The 16,538-nt window shown below is 50.3% G+C and overlaps 1 protein-coding gene across 1 annotated transcript; it reads left to right on the top strand.

Annotated features, from left to right (window-relative positions):
* Nucleotides 1-7,060: 7,060 nt before the first annotated feature.
* LOC117841511 (probable galacturonosyltransferase-like 9) lies at nucleotides 7,061-8,818 on the top strand. Its single transcript, XM_034721904.2, has one exon. The coding sequence runs from the start codon at nucleotides 7,232-7,234 to the stop codon at nucleotides 8,354-8,356; it is 1,125 nt and encodes a 374-aa protein (XP_034577795.1). The 5' UTR covers nucleotides 7,061-7,231; the 3' UTR covers nucleotides 8,357-8,818.
* The last annotated feature ends 7,720 nt before the right edge of the window (nucleotides 8,819-16,538 follow it).

Raw genomic sequence — 16,538 nt, 5'->3', positions numbered from 1 at the left:
GGAGGGATCACCGGTGGTGTTACTTTTTTCCACATCTTTGTTACTTTTTTTCCTTTTTGGTCTTCTTGCTCCGACAGCTTTCTCGTTAGTTCCAAATCGGGAGGGCTCTCGAGTTAAGCTAAAACGAGAGGCTCTCGTTTTAGCTTTTGCGAAAGAAAAATGAGGAAGCATGCACAACACCAGGTTAGTGGCTGTTCCAAGACGCTGGACACCAGTTGTTTCTGTGTTGGGCATGATCCTTCGTTTCTTCCTCCCCTTTTACTCCACATCTCAATCCATTGCGCACGGCTCCTTGCCGCCATGCCCACCGCCCGCATCAGAGAAGCCTCGCTGGGTCGTCGAGCCGGCGGCCCCGCGGGCTACGCTGTCGGCCGCCCAAGAGAAAAGAGCCATGCCACCGCCGCCCGAGAGTTTGCTCACGGTTTGCTGGCGTAGCTCGCCCTCGTGTTGTAATCAACCACTTCCCCCACCTTATTTCTGCGAGACACACCATCGACCAGCCAAAGTCGAGCAGCCGGCGCGGAGCCCTTGCCCGCGGGCTCGCTACCGTGTGCTTGAGCACGTTGCCGCCCACGCATGGCCGCTCGCATGTGAAGCTAGTTGCCGACGGCCTGCACCCAGCTTGCCGGCCCCGCAGATGTGCGCCTGGACTATCCTCGTCATCGAGGACTCAAGGAGATTTCCTGCGAGGAGGACGACCTCAAATTGGTGTGCTGAGTTTGATTAAGCATGGGAAGCTTCAATGGTGTGGAGGAGACGCACCTTCAGTCGTTGAGGAAAAGTTGGATTCGAGAGTCAGCGACATCGATTTGGTAAGATTGACGCAGGAAAGCTTTCCTACGTGAGAGAGGGGGGATCGACGAGCTCGATGCTTCGATGGCTTGAGGCAGCGCACGCTAAGCTCGGTGCCCCTCCCCACCTGCGGTCGCGTCTTGCTGCCGCCGCCGGTCTCGAGCTCTCATACGCAGGCCCCCGTGTAGCCATGCCCAAGCCCCCGCCACAAGATTGCCCGCGTATAGATGCTCGCCGCCTGCGCAGAGGTAAGAGGAAGGAGAGGATAGACAGGTGAGAGATATTTTTTTTTCGAAAAGTGAGAGAGATGAATTTATTATGGATCCGAAGTAAGGAATGATGGGTTGAGAGGTACAGTATCTATAGGCCTTGTTTACTTGGCAAATTTGGGAGGTGACAAATTACTGTTACAGCACTGTAGCACACTGTAGCGTTTCGTTTGTATTTGTGAATTATTATCGAAATAATGACTAATTAGGCTTAAAAGATTCGTCTCGCAAAGTACAACAAAACTGTGCAATTAGTTTTTAATTTCGTCTACATTTAGTACTCCATGCATGTACCGCAAGTTTGATGTGATGGGGAATCTTCTTTTTGCATAGTGTCAAAGTTGGGAGTTGGGGGTGAAGTAAACAAGGGGATAGTGTCTATAGGTAGTGCCTTGCTTACACGGCAGTATCGAACTGCTGTGCGTTGGGACTACCCAAACAATTCCTTGCCCCTTTCCTGAGCGACGAGCTTTTTGTCGCGCATCTCTCTGTATTCTGTGCTCGTACCAAAACTTCCTTCAAAAATGTTGTTGGCGCATTACCACGCACGCACGACTTGCAGCAGTTCCTGTTCGTCGATGGTTGCGCACGCGACGCGAAGCAGTCAATTGCTTCACGGTTGCCACGAGGACCGGCGGCGAGCCCTGTTCCTGGATGGCGCGGCGGCGGCGGCGCGAACCGACCCCTTCGTTTTCTGGTCCAAACAGAGCAGAGGAGCATGCCAAAGGGAAAGAACCTTCCATTGTGCTGCCACGGGGCCCCAAACGCACGCCGCCTCGCCTCTGTAATCTGTACACACTTGCTGGGGGCTGGGGCTGGGGCCAGAATGTCCAACACGAGTACACGCCCCCCGGTGAGGTGATGCACCACCCACTGCGCAGATCATGGTCAATAAGAGCTTTTGATCGATTGATTGATCTGTTGATGATGGCACACTTGTTGTGACACAGCAACCACAACCTCCTAAATAAACCAAACCTGTTTATTAAGGAGGTGTTTGGATACACCCGGCTAAAGTTTAGCACCTGTCACATCATATGTTTGGATGCTAATTAGGAGTATTAAACATAGATGAATTACAAAACTAATTACACAGATGGAGTCTAATTCGCGAGACGAATCTATTAAGCCTAATTAGTCCATGATTTGACAATTTGGTGCTACAGTAACCATTTGCTAACGATGGATTAATTAGGCTTAATAGATTCATCTCGCGAATTAGCACATGGTTCTGCAATTAGTTTTATAATTAGCTCATATTTAGTCCTCCTAATTAGCATCCGAACATCCGATGTAACACTGCTAAAGTTTAGCACCTGGTATCCAAACACCCCCTAAAAAGAAACAGGCTACAAGAGCCGCCTGTCATATCATATGGTTGCACAGAACTGCCCCGCCTTGTGCCCAGCCCAGGCAGATGTAGCTGCTTCGGTTTGATTTGGCTTCGTCTTCTTCCGTTTTTTCGCTTAGTTTTTGGATGCTTCGTTGGTTCGATCGGTGTGAACGTCGGCCTAGCTACGTGTTGAACACTGGAACTCTCGCAGACGCGGTCGCTATCCGCGTGACCGTGTCTGCAAGCAGGTTAAACGACCGAACCGTTCCGAAGCTTTTCCAGGATCCACCGTGTTCTCTCGCGACCGAGACCACCCCCCAATCCCTCTGGTCAAGAGGCTGGCCCATTTCGAGTAGCCACTCCTCTCGAGTCCCGGCTCGATGTTCTCCTGCTCGAGAGGAATATGCTCTCCATCCTGGTTTCGGCAAAAAATTCTCTTGCTTTCGCGTTAAGGCTTGGATTTTGACTACCATCAGCCGCAGCCGGGGTTTTCCTATGGCCCATATCCATCATGTCAAGTCGTTTTACCACCAGCTGCTTTGGATGTTGATGACGAGGCAGACGTCTCAGGGCAGCGGCTGATCGAGCTGTCCGGCTACCAGACTTCCCGTGCACCGTTTTTTTTTTCAAGTAGCAAATTGCAAGTGAAAAACGCGACCGAGGAGACAGAGACGTTGGTGACTGATTAGTACGGGGAAACCGGTACAGCTTGCTGGTTTGATTCAGTAAACTGACGTCTATAATGCAGTAGCGGTGATTTGGATGTGGTGAGACGATGGGGTGCGGTGCGAGTCTTTCTAATCTTGGTGACGGAGACAATCCCAGTTCCATATCTTCACGACCGGTTCAGAGCTTGAAGAGCATTGCATCAGCGCGGAGAAATTGGGGACTCGTTTACTTTCAGCAGCGCGAGATGAAATCGCTCAAAGTAGCTTAGAATACTTGTGAATATACACATACTTCTTCTATAAAGAGTACGTATTACTTTGTCCCACCAATTATTGCAAGAACTATTCATTCGTCCCGAGGCACGAACCAGCAGACGCAAAGCAAATCCAGCACCAACGACGAGGTTCACTGTTTGCGTTTGGCAGCATTATGAGTGCATGACTGTTAATCTGTCACCGCAACGCACAGTGCTCAGCAAAAAGGTCTCTTCAGATTGCACCATTTCGAGGTCAAGAGACGTAACAAACTTTTTTCAGTACAGGTAACTGAGTGATTAAGAATCGCATCTAACCAAAGGACTAGCCATTACCGGCAAAGCAAAGCGGTAACGGACCAAAGCAATGGACGGGGTAGGTTGTTGCAGGACGCACGCAACAGACTCTGACAGCGACGCGAATCCCAGGGTGACAAGATGCTGCCAAAAATTTTACCAACGTACCACGTAGATAACTTTTCCTGAAAAGGACCTGGGTTGGACGTGGATTACCCGGCAACTTACCAACGCTTTTTGTAGCGTAGGAAAGTAGGGCTACCTGTCATGCTCAGCACCAACAACCCGTACTAGTATAACATACCACTACTATACTATATTCAGTATTACCAAATACCAATCCGAAAATTCGTATTCGCGTGTGAATATTCTCGCGAGATCAGTTACTAGTCTCACGCAGATCGTCAAGATTTTTATATATGTGTGTGGACGTGTACGCCACTTCACCCTGTGGAAAATGCCAGTGATTGGTGTTAAAAAAAATGCACAAAAAATGCTAATGCACAAAAAATGCTCAGCATCCTTTTTCGTGCTAAAGAAATGCAAAAACGAATTGGAAGCCATGTGCCAGCTTTGTTCGAGTAGCTGAGCTGCACTTTTCCTCAACAACTCGCATAGAAAAACCAATAAAACGTGCAGCCCTGTCGGCGTCTCGAACTTGCGGTTCGTGTGCACAGCAACGAGAAGGCTGCTTCCGCCTCCCATTTCGGACAAAAATTCGATATACGTGTCGAGATCGAATCGTTTCCCGTCGATTTAATTTTGTTCCAGTAGTTTGAGTGGCGATAGCAAATGTTGTTACGGAGCCTGTCAGATTTATGCTCCGTAACGGGTCCACGGGCAAGTACATGTCGCATTTACTAATTAGAAATATTAAACATATATTAATTACAAAACTAATTGCACATATGTAGTTCATGTAGGCTTAATAGATTCGTCTCGCGAATTAGCCTCCATCGGTGTAATTAGTTTTATAATTAGCTCAGGTTTAGTTCTCCTAATTAGCATCCGAAGATTCGATGTGATAAGAACTAAACTTTAGCTCGAGGATCCAAACACCCGGTTACCCTGCTAAACTTTAGCACATGTCACATCAGATGTTTGATACTAATTAGGAGTATTAAACATAATCTAATTACAAAACTAATTGCATAGATGGAGTCTAATTCGCGAGACGAATCTATTAAGCCTAATTAGTTCAGGATTTGATAATATGGTGCTACAGTAACCATTTGCTAATGATGGATTAATTAGCTTTAATAGATTCGTGTCGCGAATTAGACTCCATCTGTACAATTAGTTTTGTAATTAGCTCATATTTAGTCTTCCTAATTAGCCTCCGAACATCCAATATTACCCTACTAAAAATTAGCGTCGCGTATCAAACACCTCCTTCGTCTAACAGCAACAATTGGAATGGCTTGGCAGCGACGTCAAGCGGCTTTCGCTGCGCTCTTGCCTTGCAGCCCAAGGAGATGAGATGCGGAGTTGCCGGTCGCGACTCGCGACCACACACACTGACATAGCCTTCGAGAACCATCGCCGGACGCCGCACAACTTTTCCGCGTGCGTCACTTGCTGCTAATGCGTGTCTTGGAATTGTTCTCTTCGAAGCCACACATGGGAATTTAATTCGAAATTGTTCTCTTCGTTTCGAAGCCACAGTTAAGCAGAGGAAGAGCCAAAGGAGCACACATTGGATGGAACCGGAAGTATCTTCGAATTATGGAATTTTCTCTTCTCTGCAAAAAAAACTCTGCATTCCGAAACATATCACACGTCTCATTTTCTTTTCTAGGAAATAAAGTTGACTTGCATACCGTTTTTATACAGCAGTGTGAACTAAGATTAGTCGTAGAATTATTTGTCCAGCGTTATGCCAGCGAGATACAACTCAAGTGCTTATTAATGTTTTATTAGTTCAAGCCTGATGCCACGTATACGCATATTACCATGCCGCGTGAATTTTCCAGGGAGTCGTCGTACTGTCCCTATCGAAGGCTGACTATTTGCAAGCTGTAAGAGCAACTTCAGGAGTACTTTAAAAAATTCTTCCCAAAATTATGTATTGGGGGTTCTTAAAATTTTTTTTTTCTAAAAACATATCAACCCATAGCAGATCACTAATAAATAGCCCTCAATATTTTAAAACAGACTACGTCATCGTATTGGGCCCATCGGAAGGGACGCGTGAGCGTGCGGGAATCAGGATTGGGGCGGAATGCCAACGCTAAAATATACGCGGTGGTAGGTTGTTTTTTAGCGTTGCTAAAAAATTGGGGAATGTTTGGGTGAACTGTTGGAGTTCGTTTTTTCTCCTTTTTTCCTAAAATATTTTGGAGGTAAGATTAGCAGTCTCTTGAAGTTGCTCTAACCCTGTGGTAATGGCCTAATGGGCGATTTTTGTTACCGCAGCACAAGCAGAAATTTTAAAAAATTGGAGAAGGTTTGGGTGGACTGTTTGAGTTCGTTTTTTCTCCTTTTTTTTCTAAAATATTTTGAAGGTAAGATTAGCAGTCTCTTGAAGTTGCTCTAACCCTGTGATAATGGCCTAATGGGCGATTTTTGTTACCGCAGCACAAGCAGAAATTTCAAAATACGCGGCTCTATTCGATTCAACACCCCTGGATTAGTGGATCTCGACGTGACGAACTGACGATAGAGCGTGCAGCCAATTTGAGCACGACTAGATCGAGCTGGTCTGGTCTTAATTTTGAAATCCACAGGCTAGTTTTTACCCTACATTTGCAGATGCCGTCCTGTGCATTCCTGCGCTAGACCAAAATGTGCATAACCATCTGTTCAACATCCTTTTCTTTTCTAAAAGAGCCATCTGTTCAACATCGTTTAGCATTATATTGGCCATCTGCCCATCCGGATGTGGAACTTTTTAAATTTCTTTTACCGGATAGATGGTTCCAAACAAACAAGACGCTTATACGCCATCCACTTGGCAATTTGCCACAACACTAACCCCTGTCACGGGCTCGCTCGCTCATGTGCCAACCTAACCCGTGGCCGTTACCAACGACACTATAGAATAAACCCCATAAATAAATTTATTTTTTTAAAAAGCCCTGCTTACGAAGAAGTCGACGGCGACGAAGAACTAGAAAGACGTGGAAGCAGAGTGGCATACGTACGCGGGGTGGGGTACGCGTCGCCGTACGTATTATACAGCTGGTAGCCTGCCGCTGCGCTTAATCCCATTTTAGCCCTAATTAAACAGCCGGGCTCGCCAAGCACGCCGTAATTAACCCTCCCCTCCTCCCCCAGGCGGCCGGCCCCACCAACGATGAACGCGTAGGCAAGCAAAGCAGCGCCCAAAGCCAAGCCAAGCCAACGCAGCGCACGTGGGGCCCACCCTCCCACGCGTGCTTTATTGGAACGCCACATATAAATGTCCCCGATAAAACGACTCCACCGATCGACCCAGCCAGCCAGCCATCGATCGATCCAGCCAGCGCCACCACCCCAACGAACGCGTACACCACCAACGACGCCGACCACTTCCCAGGGAGGGAACCACACGACCCACCCGACCCCGAGACCCGACCGCCCCCGAGGGCGAGGGCGAGGGCGAGCCGGCCGCGGCGGGGGATCCCCTCGGCGCCGGCCATGGGCGCGGCCACCCCGGCGATGTGGGCCGGGCTGGTGCTGGCGGCGATGTTGTTATTGGCCCAATCGGGGCCGGCGGCGGCGGCGGGGCTGCCGAGGTTCGCCGAGGCGCCCGAGTACCGGAACGGGGAGGGGTGCCTGGCGCCCGTGGCCGGCGCGGGGGTCTGCGACCCGGGCCTCGTCCACATCGCCATGACGCTCGACGCGCACTACCTCCGGGGCTCCATGGCGGCCATCTACTCGCTGCTCAAGCACGCCTCCTGCCCGGAGTCGCTCTTCTTCCACTTCCTCGCCGCGGAGGGCGGCGGCGCGCCGCCGGTCGCCGACCTCCGGGCCGCCGTCGCCGCCTCGTTCCCCTCGCTGCGCTTCGAGATCTACCCGTTCCGCGCCGACGCGGTCGCCGGGCTCATCTCCGCCTCCGTGCGCGCCGCGCTCGAGGCCCCTCTCAACTACGCGCGGAACCACCTCGCCGACCTGCTCCCGCGCTGCGTGCCGCGCGCGATATACCTCGACTCCGACGTGCTCGCCGTCGACGACGTGCGCAGGCTCTGGGAGACGCGCCTGCCCGCCGCCGCGGTCGTCGCCGCGCCAGAGTACTGCCACGCCAACTTCTCCCGTTACTTCACCGAGGCCTTCTGGAACGACCCCGTCCTCGGCGCGCGGGTCTTCGCCGGGCGCCGCCGCGCGCCCTGCTACTTCAACACCGGGGTCATGGTCATCGACCTCCGGAGATGGCGCGTCGGCAACTACCGCCAGCGCATCGAGCGCTGGATGGAGATGCAGAAAGAGAAGAGAATCTACGAGCTCGGCTCCTTGCCCCCGTTCTTGCTCGTCTTCGCCGGCGAGATTGAGGCCGTCGACCACCGGTGGAACCAGCACGGCTTGGGCGGCGACAACGTGTTCGGCAGCTGCCGCCCCCTCCACAACGGTCCCGTCAGCCTGATGCACTGGTCCGGAAAGGGCAAGCCATGGGACCGCCTCGACGCCGGCAAGCCTTGCCCGCTCGACCACACCTGGAAGTCGTACGACCTCTACATTGGCGAGAATGATTCATCAGCATCAGGGCAGTCCCGGTCTGCCTTGTCATCATCGGCGGCATTGCCTGCGGCGGTGTTTTCTTGGTAGGAGAAGCTGAAGACATACATACACAATAATTCTTTGGTTTGGGGATGCCGTGGTTCTTGGCTGGTAATGGAATTGCCTTGCAATGCATTGCCACTGCCACCACGGCTGCTGCTGCTGCTGCAAACGAGCTGCCGCCTTCGGCTGTACAGGACAGTGAGGGGAGGGGCGGTATACACATTGCGGTGGTGGCAAGGGGATGAAGACAGTGAATAGAGGGAGAGCAAATTCTTGTTCAGTTGCACTACGATTCAGATTGATTCATTGGGCTTTGATTGGTGGAGACTATCAGGGGTTGGAAGGAATTACTTGATTGGTGGTGTACAATTCTTGGATAGGATAAAGGTTTCAGTTTTTTTTGGTCTAATAGTTCAGAATTGTTTCATTTACATGTCTATTCAGTACACTCTTATAATATGGATTAAATTGATTTGAATCAAATTGAGTGGATCCTGTTCTTGTGCCTGTGCCGGAATCCTGCTGTATTTGACACTCAGTCCATCATCCAGAATGGCCTAATCTCCTGCTGTTGCTATTTTCCTTGCTATGTTGATCTATGATTGTTTGGCATAATAGATGTTTCTGTTTTGCTTATTATGCTCATCAAGAATGGCCTAACCCATTTATGTGCTTGTCCTCCTTCCTTCATCAAGAATGGGCATACATGTGACAGGTTCTGTGGTTTTGGCATCGTTAGTAGTTTTACCTATTTGCTTCTTCAACCTTTTTCCCCTAATTGCAATCCTGTTTTCCTTGTTCATCTGTTTTGCTCTTGAGCTCCAAATGTTGCTTTCCTGTGTTCTGGAAGTTCCTGTTGCTGTGGTGATGACTTGTTTGTTTGTTCTGACTTATGAGCTGGGGCCAATTGTGTTTCTTCAGCGTTACACATTACCTGGAGCATCTCTGGAGTTGAAGAGCATTAGACTACGCGAGGATCTTTACAGATGGATGTGCACCTAGAGAAGAGAGCTGCAAAGGACGGAGGAAAACAACAACAATATTTCGGTTAGTTAGGATGAACTTTTTATATCAGAAAGTGGAGGCGTGAGATGGGGACTTCTCAACAGACTCATAATACAGTCAGTGTTAATATACTTCTAATCCCCCAACTAACGCCACCTAAATCTCCACAATACCATTGAGACAGATAACCTCTCTTTAAATTATCATCAGTCACGGACGTCGGAATCTTTGAAAGGAGATAGCAGGAATGCAGTAGGAAACGAAAGCCATGCCCATTTGAAACCTGACATGAACATCAGGTCAGAACGCTGGATGCTGTTTTCTGAAATTGCAGCAGCGTCTCAATTATGTCCTGTGTTGATTGGTAAATCTGAAATGCAGCCGCTGAGCAGGCATCTTGCATGTGCAGCGACATCTCTGATGATAACTTATTGACCAGCTGTAGACTTTTGCAGCTGGACTGAACATCTTGCTTTCAGTACAGACTACAGGGCAATAACTGTGATATCTAGTAGGATTCTAAAGAAAACAAAAACAAAAACAAACCACTCTCCTAAATACCATAGCCCCATGAACTGATAATGCTCAGGGACAAACTGAGACCGCTAGTTCCCAATCGGACGGCATCTGTCCCCCACATCGCTTTGGCAAGGGTGTACGGCTACACAGTTGCCAGGCTGGACGCCGGCGGACGGCGGTGACCAGCTGGAGAGCTGGAAATCGCAAGGCAAGTGCAACTAATGATTGCCTGTATTCCCCTCCTTGGCCACTGCATTCCTCTCTTCCCTTTTCACATTTTATTTTTATGGTGATTTTGTGAAGCTGTGATGAGTGCGTTGAGCTCCATCCACCCACTGCCGGTCATCAACCACCCTACGCCATCGTATTCAATTCCTTTCACATGCTTCATACCCGTACGTCCTCCCCGGCCGGACAAGCGCACGAGTTTCTTTTAGGCAGGCGGAGGCGGCCTGCGCCACGCCACGCCAATGATGGGCACTGCCCAACGACGTCTCGGCCTCCTGTGATCTTGAGAAGAAGATCGCCGTGGTTCTTGTACATCATCAGCTAGCCAGAGGCAGGCGACCAGGCCACACCTTCCCTCCTGGAAGCTACCGGCTTCCCGCCACCATTATTGGCAGAATGGCAGGTCAGGTCCGGTTGGTGCCGCCGCTGTGCCGGCCGGCCGGCCAATGATTCCTCAAATCCCGTGTCGTCAGCGAGAGGAGAGCACACCGATCACCAAACACGTTGGAAGTTTCGGAGATGAGAGGCTTGTGATGTGATCCGGTGCGAGTTCTTTTAGGTTCACGACGTGATGTGTGTTGGGGGCCAGCGTTAGGAATGGGATTAACGGAAGATGGCATTTGGTGCGCGTTTGGAGCGTAGCATTTGTGCCGAACGGAAAAGCGTTTAGGCTGCCGCGGGGTTTCGTTAGGAGATGATTGATCGTCCATGCAGAGGGATGGAGATGGCAGCTAGCGTCAAATGGAGCTGAAGCTATTGGGGGACAAGTGTAGCTTGTCTTTTTGCTTCGATGAAAAGTGCAGTACAACACTTGAGAGTAAGTAATGATAAGAGCTAGCATAACAAACTCGGACATCTAAAAACCAACCACCGTGGCCACCGAAGCCGCTATCATTGTTATTCCAAGCCAGAACACCGTAAAGGCAAGTGTCGCACCCCCGACCAGTGATTGTACGTCGCGCTTTCCTCACTTTCGATTGCTTGCACACAAGAGACGAGGAATTGTACTAGTTCGAGAAGATCCCTACGTCCAGTTTCGGAAGGAGTTGTGTTCCTTGAATCGAGTGCACGGATTTTACAACAGGGTGCTTGCAAACGAGTCTTCGTGTGATGCGTGGGTGTGTGTATTCGAGAGAGAAGACCCGATCCCCTTTATATAGGCCAGGGATCGGGAGACATTATTTGGAGAAAGGAGGAGGTTCCCCGACCACAGAGGTCGGGGTCGTGGTGTGGTCAAGGTGGCCTGGCCCCTCTTGGCGCTGTGGAGCCTCCTTGTCTATTGTGGGCCTCACGCACCCTGTACGGGGTTCCTGTGCGGCGTGGGCTGCCCACGCATGGCCTGACCGCTTCCATGATGCGCCCCCATCCCGTTCGCCAACCCCGTGGCAGTGAATGGGACGGGTGCTGTTGCTGACGTCCGTACCCGGGGTGAGTAGGTGATCCTTGGGTCACCAGCCGGGGCAAGGCGTGCCGCTTTCCCTAGCTTTCCCCGAACTCTCCATCGTGCTTACGACCAATCGACGCCGTGACGCCTGACCCTGGGTCCTGCCTCGCCTGCGGGCCCGTACCAGACCCTGCATGGTGGCCTGGCGACTGGTCCCTATGGCAGAGAGGGTGATGATGTCATTAGGGTGCGTGAGCGCGTACGAACCGCGTGGCCCCATCCCACAGGTCGTCCTGGGCGGTCCAAGAGGTGCAGCCTCACCCTTGGACCCCTTGGCTAAAGGTCGGCTCCCTCCACTGAGTCACGTCCCGACGTGGGACGGTCAAGAGGGCCACGTCTCGCATTAAATGCTCCTAATACGGCACCGATCGCCCTTAGTCAAGGGGTAGGTGGGGCGCTGTGGCCCCTTGCGGGCCCCATCCTCGAGCCGGCTGGTGCGGCGAATCATGGTCCTCGGCTCCCAACCAAGGGAGGTCGGGAGGTGGGTCACGGCGTCGTATGTGCCGCCCTTAATATGCTTCTTGCTGTTGGGCCCTTGGCCTTTCTACGTGTGGCCGTCTTAAATCCTTTTCCTAGGGTTACCCCTATTACATGAACCCGTCAGTAGCCTCCCAGGCTTCCTCCGACCTTATGGTTGGGGGAAGACTCCTTCATTCTTATTGTGCGCTGTTCGATGGCCGAGACGTCTTGTGGGTTTGCGCGAGCGGACCCACTAGGTCTAGCCCCCCAAGCTTATGAGGGAATCGGAGATTGGCTCAGAAGGTTATTAATGCTAAATAATTGAAAGAGCAATGTGTCTTGTTATGTATGGCTGAGTGCAAGGATGATATTGAAGGGCAATGCTGATTTCCTGATTAAGCATGTAACTTGGACTTACTTGAGAACGAGCTAGGTTTAAGCATGGGAAATTATTGACGATTGACGTACTTTTAGTACCATTTAAGTGGTGTTTTCATACATATTATTATAAGAAAATATTGCAACCTGACTGTTTATGCACGAGCGTGTATGGCGAGAAATTGGCCTTGCTGAACTCAAATGCGTGTATCCAGGCACGATAATGCTTTCCAGATTACTAGTGTGTTACTTGGACTCTTCGTCTCTTCCAGTCCTACGCATAGATATGTTAGGTAGCTATCGTCGAATCAATCAGTAACAGAGTGAGAAAATAACCGTGTATAAGATCCATGCGTGCAGTTCACTGAGAGAAAGAGACAAATTACTGTTGCATCAATCAAGCGTATGCTGCATGTTGCCGGAATTACTGAGGTTCTTGGATCAGGGACAGATAGTCAATGATCATGTTTATCATGCATGGGTCGACATCTGTCTATCGCCACTTCGGCCGCAGTGGGAGAGCTGGACCCAAAGCACTGTAGCAGGTAGAGTTTCTATGTGTGAATTGACAAAAAGATCATGCCCAACACATAAAGATTCCATAATACTATGTCAAAAATTGGGAAATATAACAAATCAAAAGGAATATAAGAATGTCATTGGTTTGATTGTTACATTCATTCAGCCTTGTTCTGGCCAGTGGCCGCGTAATTCAAGTCTGTATGCATACCATATCAAAATTAACTCTCTGCTCCGTTAACTATGACATCATAAGATGACCTCCTCAGTTTGAATAACAAATTTACCACCATGTGAAACCAGTAGAACCTAAGCCAAAGGACGTACACGACTGTTTTCAGTGAAAGATTCACAAAAACCAACCAGACAGATTCAAAGACAACCTCATTCCTTCAGGAATACCAGCACAAAATTGAAAGAGACAAGTGCACTGGCTGGGGCCAAGTGGATAGATGGTATAGGTAGTCTCTCTCGAACCTTCAGCTTCGCCCAATTTCCCTGTACCACCAAGACAGTGTATGCATCCCTAATAAAATTAGGATAAACCATCCGCAGGACTTCAGTCAACTCCTCACGGGAATAGCTTGCAACCTTGAGACGATTCAGAACTAGCTTACGGACATTAGGATCTTTGCAGTGGATGTGAGTGTGACGGCAGATCTCCACAACTACACCAGAGTCACGGTCACTCAGGAGTATGATCTTCATTTTGGTAAACGGAAACTTTCTTGCGGGGAACTTCTTTTGCAACTTCTCTGGGATGAATTGATGCAGAACTTCATGATTAAGTGCGTCAAGAAGTGCTTGTGATTGTCCTGAACCAATACAACTTAGAACAGCATCCACATCACTCTGTGGTGCTGACTTCTCTTTCACCACGAACCAGAAAGCCTCCTCGCACACATCAGCATAGACCATGTTGGGTAGAGTACTTGGGTGGTCTATGATAAATTCCTCATCGACAACAGGCTTCTCAAGATCTTCAAAGTAGGACTCAAGTTGAAGTGGAAGTTAAGCCGGTGAAACACTCTAGGTATACCATAAGCTTCCCTTCATGAATGTCGACAGTTGACTGTACCCAGCAGAAGTATTGGATCTCCGTTCTCCGGAAGAATCAATCTGGAAACATCTGAAGGCCATAAGTCCTAATGGTTTCAGAACTCCCACATTACCCTTCCTGAAAGGATTGACAAGTGACATCCCACACAGGAATGCATTCCTTACAGTCAGTGACCCTGACCGAAGAAGCTTTCGGATTGCATCACTCGTACAGTAAGGCCTCTTCGGGTCATATGATCTTCCATATAACCCATTGGTCGGAATCGAGTTCAGGATGGGCGTGCTCTTGATGTTGTCATCCCATTCTTCAAACTCGTCAATGTTGTAGGCGATGGCACCATTTTCACCCCTGTAAATCACAATAACTTCCAGTGAATAGAAATAAAAGTAAGGAAACTTACACTGATTAATCCACATTAACCACATCAATTGCCTTACTGAAAAAAAAGAAACTAGTAGCTAATTTAGAAGCAGGACTTACATAATCATGCAGAATTTTGCATGGCCTGTGCAAAAAGTTGTGCAGACCAGCGAACTCTCCGACCTTTTTCTCAACAACTACCTCAGCATACATGTTTGAGGAGAAAAACCACACGAAAATTTTTCTCTCCATGGAAGGAAATGCGGGCATGCCAATGTACCAGGTACACAAAGAAAGAACAAAGGTTAGGGAACACGAGCTTTATTCATATTTAATAAAATACAAACACTGGTTTTCTAATACACATGTGCGCTCCGTAGCGTGCCGTTGGGCAAATCCGACTTGGGCGATGTGGTCTTCTGGTTCCCGAGGCCTCGAAAGGCTCCCGATTAATTACCTCAGCAAGTTTAGCTTGCAGAGAACCTCTGATTCCGCTGCTGCGGTCGTCGTCTTCAGTCTTCGCTTCACGTTCTCCATGCATATGTAGTGTTGGTGTAGATGTGTGCGTCGGCGTCGTCCATGGCCTCGTCGGTGTCCATAAGCTGGTATAGCGTAGCTGGGGCGTTAGCTCCGCCCGCCCGTGCCGTCCGGCCTCGTCGGTCTAGTCGTAGTAGTTGAAGATGCATGTTGGTGTAGCTGGACCGAGTCGATGTCGTGGCATTTTATGGTCGGAGCAAAGTCTCGCGTGTACGGAGTCGGGCCACGGGGAAATTCCATCTGCGGAGCCCTCAGATGGCTTGTTAACCCATGGCAGTGCAGATGCACTTAGTACGTGCATGCATGGCTCCTGCAGGGAACATCTTGCTTGCCTTTGTTGGCTTGTAGTAGCATCTCCTTGCTCGTAGATGCAGGGAAGTTGATGTGCACCGATCAGCCTCCTGGCCACACTCACATGTGTGCCTTAGCCCGTCGGCGTGAGGGGGTTCTGTGACGGTGCAACTTGGTGGCGTCATCCCCGGCAGCTCCGTCCCGTCGTCTCCGGTACCACCTTCGGACGGCCCCGCGGTATCATCGTCGTCTTGGCGCCGTCCTCCTATTCCGGCAGCCCCGTGGTGTCGTCATCGTCCTCCATCTTGTCGTCCCCGGCACCGCCTTCGGTAACTCCGAGGTGTAGACGCCGTCTTGTCATCGAGGTCGTGCGTGCTCCAAGAGGTGACAGGGTGCCATCGCCTCGTCATCATCGGAAGCGTCGTCTTGTCGGCTGCGGCAGCCACGCGGTATGGTCTTCGTCTCGTCGCCTTGGCGCCGGTCTTCCGTGCTTGGCAACCTCGGGGTGCCGTCGGCGTCGACAGCGCCGTCTTGTTGCCTCCGGGATCGTCGCCGGCAGCCACGCGGCGTCATCGTCGTGGGTGCCGTCTCGTCGTCTTCAGCACCGCGCGATGCCGTCATTATCGGCAGCGGCTCCTGCTATTCCACGGCCAGTGAAGCGGAGGTGATCTTGGCGCCGCACGGCAACCCATCGGGTCCTCGCAGCGGCCTGTTCCGGCCAATCGGTGCAGATGCATCTTGGCGTTGCCTCCATGGCTTCTCCGTCGCTGCTGGTAGCCTGCGACGTCATCCGGACCATGGACTCCATCACCAACACAGCTTCATCCTCCTCCAGTGTTCGTACGGCGTCACAGCAACACGGACGGCCGGCAGCCCGAGAAGAGGACACGCATGCATGTGATCTGTAAGGAGGAGGAGAGGGAACAGGACATCAACATGTACTGCCGAAGATGAATGGAGGGGCCTCGACTCGACTAAGATCATGTTCATCTCTCGGCCATTCCGGCTACCTCGTGGAGCTGGCCGTATCGCGTATGGCCGCCAGGCGCCAGATACTATGTTATACGTTAGCAACCTGTGGAGATATATATGCATGCACTAGTTGCCAGGCTCGAGGTCACGTACTAGTTCCATGCAGCTCTGTTAACTTCTTTTTGTCTTTAAATATTCCCTGCTTGGCCGCTTCCTATGTGTACATCATGGAGCACGTGCCTCTCAATTTGTTCGTATACTGAGGGGGTGTTTGACACCCCGTGCTAAAGTTTAGCACCTGTCATATTGGATGTTTGATGTTAATTAGAAGTATTAATATAGGCTAATTACAAAACTAATTGCACAGATGGAGTCTAATTCACGAGACGAATCTATTAAGCCTAATTAGTCCATGGTTTGACAATGTGGTGCTACAGTAACCATTTGCTAATGAT

This window comes from Setaria viridis, chromosome 1 (assembly GCF_005286985.2).
Source record: "Setaria viridis chromosome 1, Setaria_viridis_v4.0, whole genome shotgun sequence".
Lineage (NCBI taxonomy): Eukaryota > Viridiplantae > Streptophyta > Magnoliopsida > Poales > Poaceae > Setaria > Setaria viridis.
This window is presented reverse-complemented; position numbering and strand designations above follow the sequence as displayed.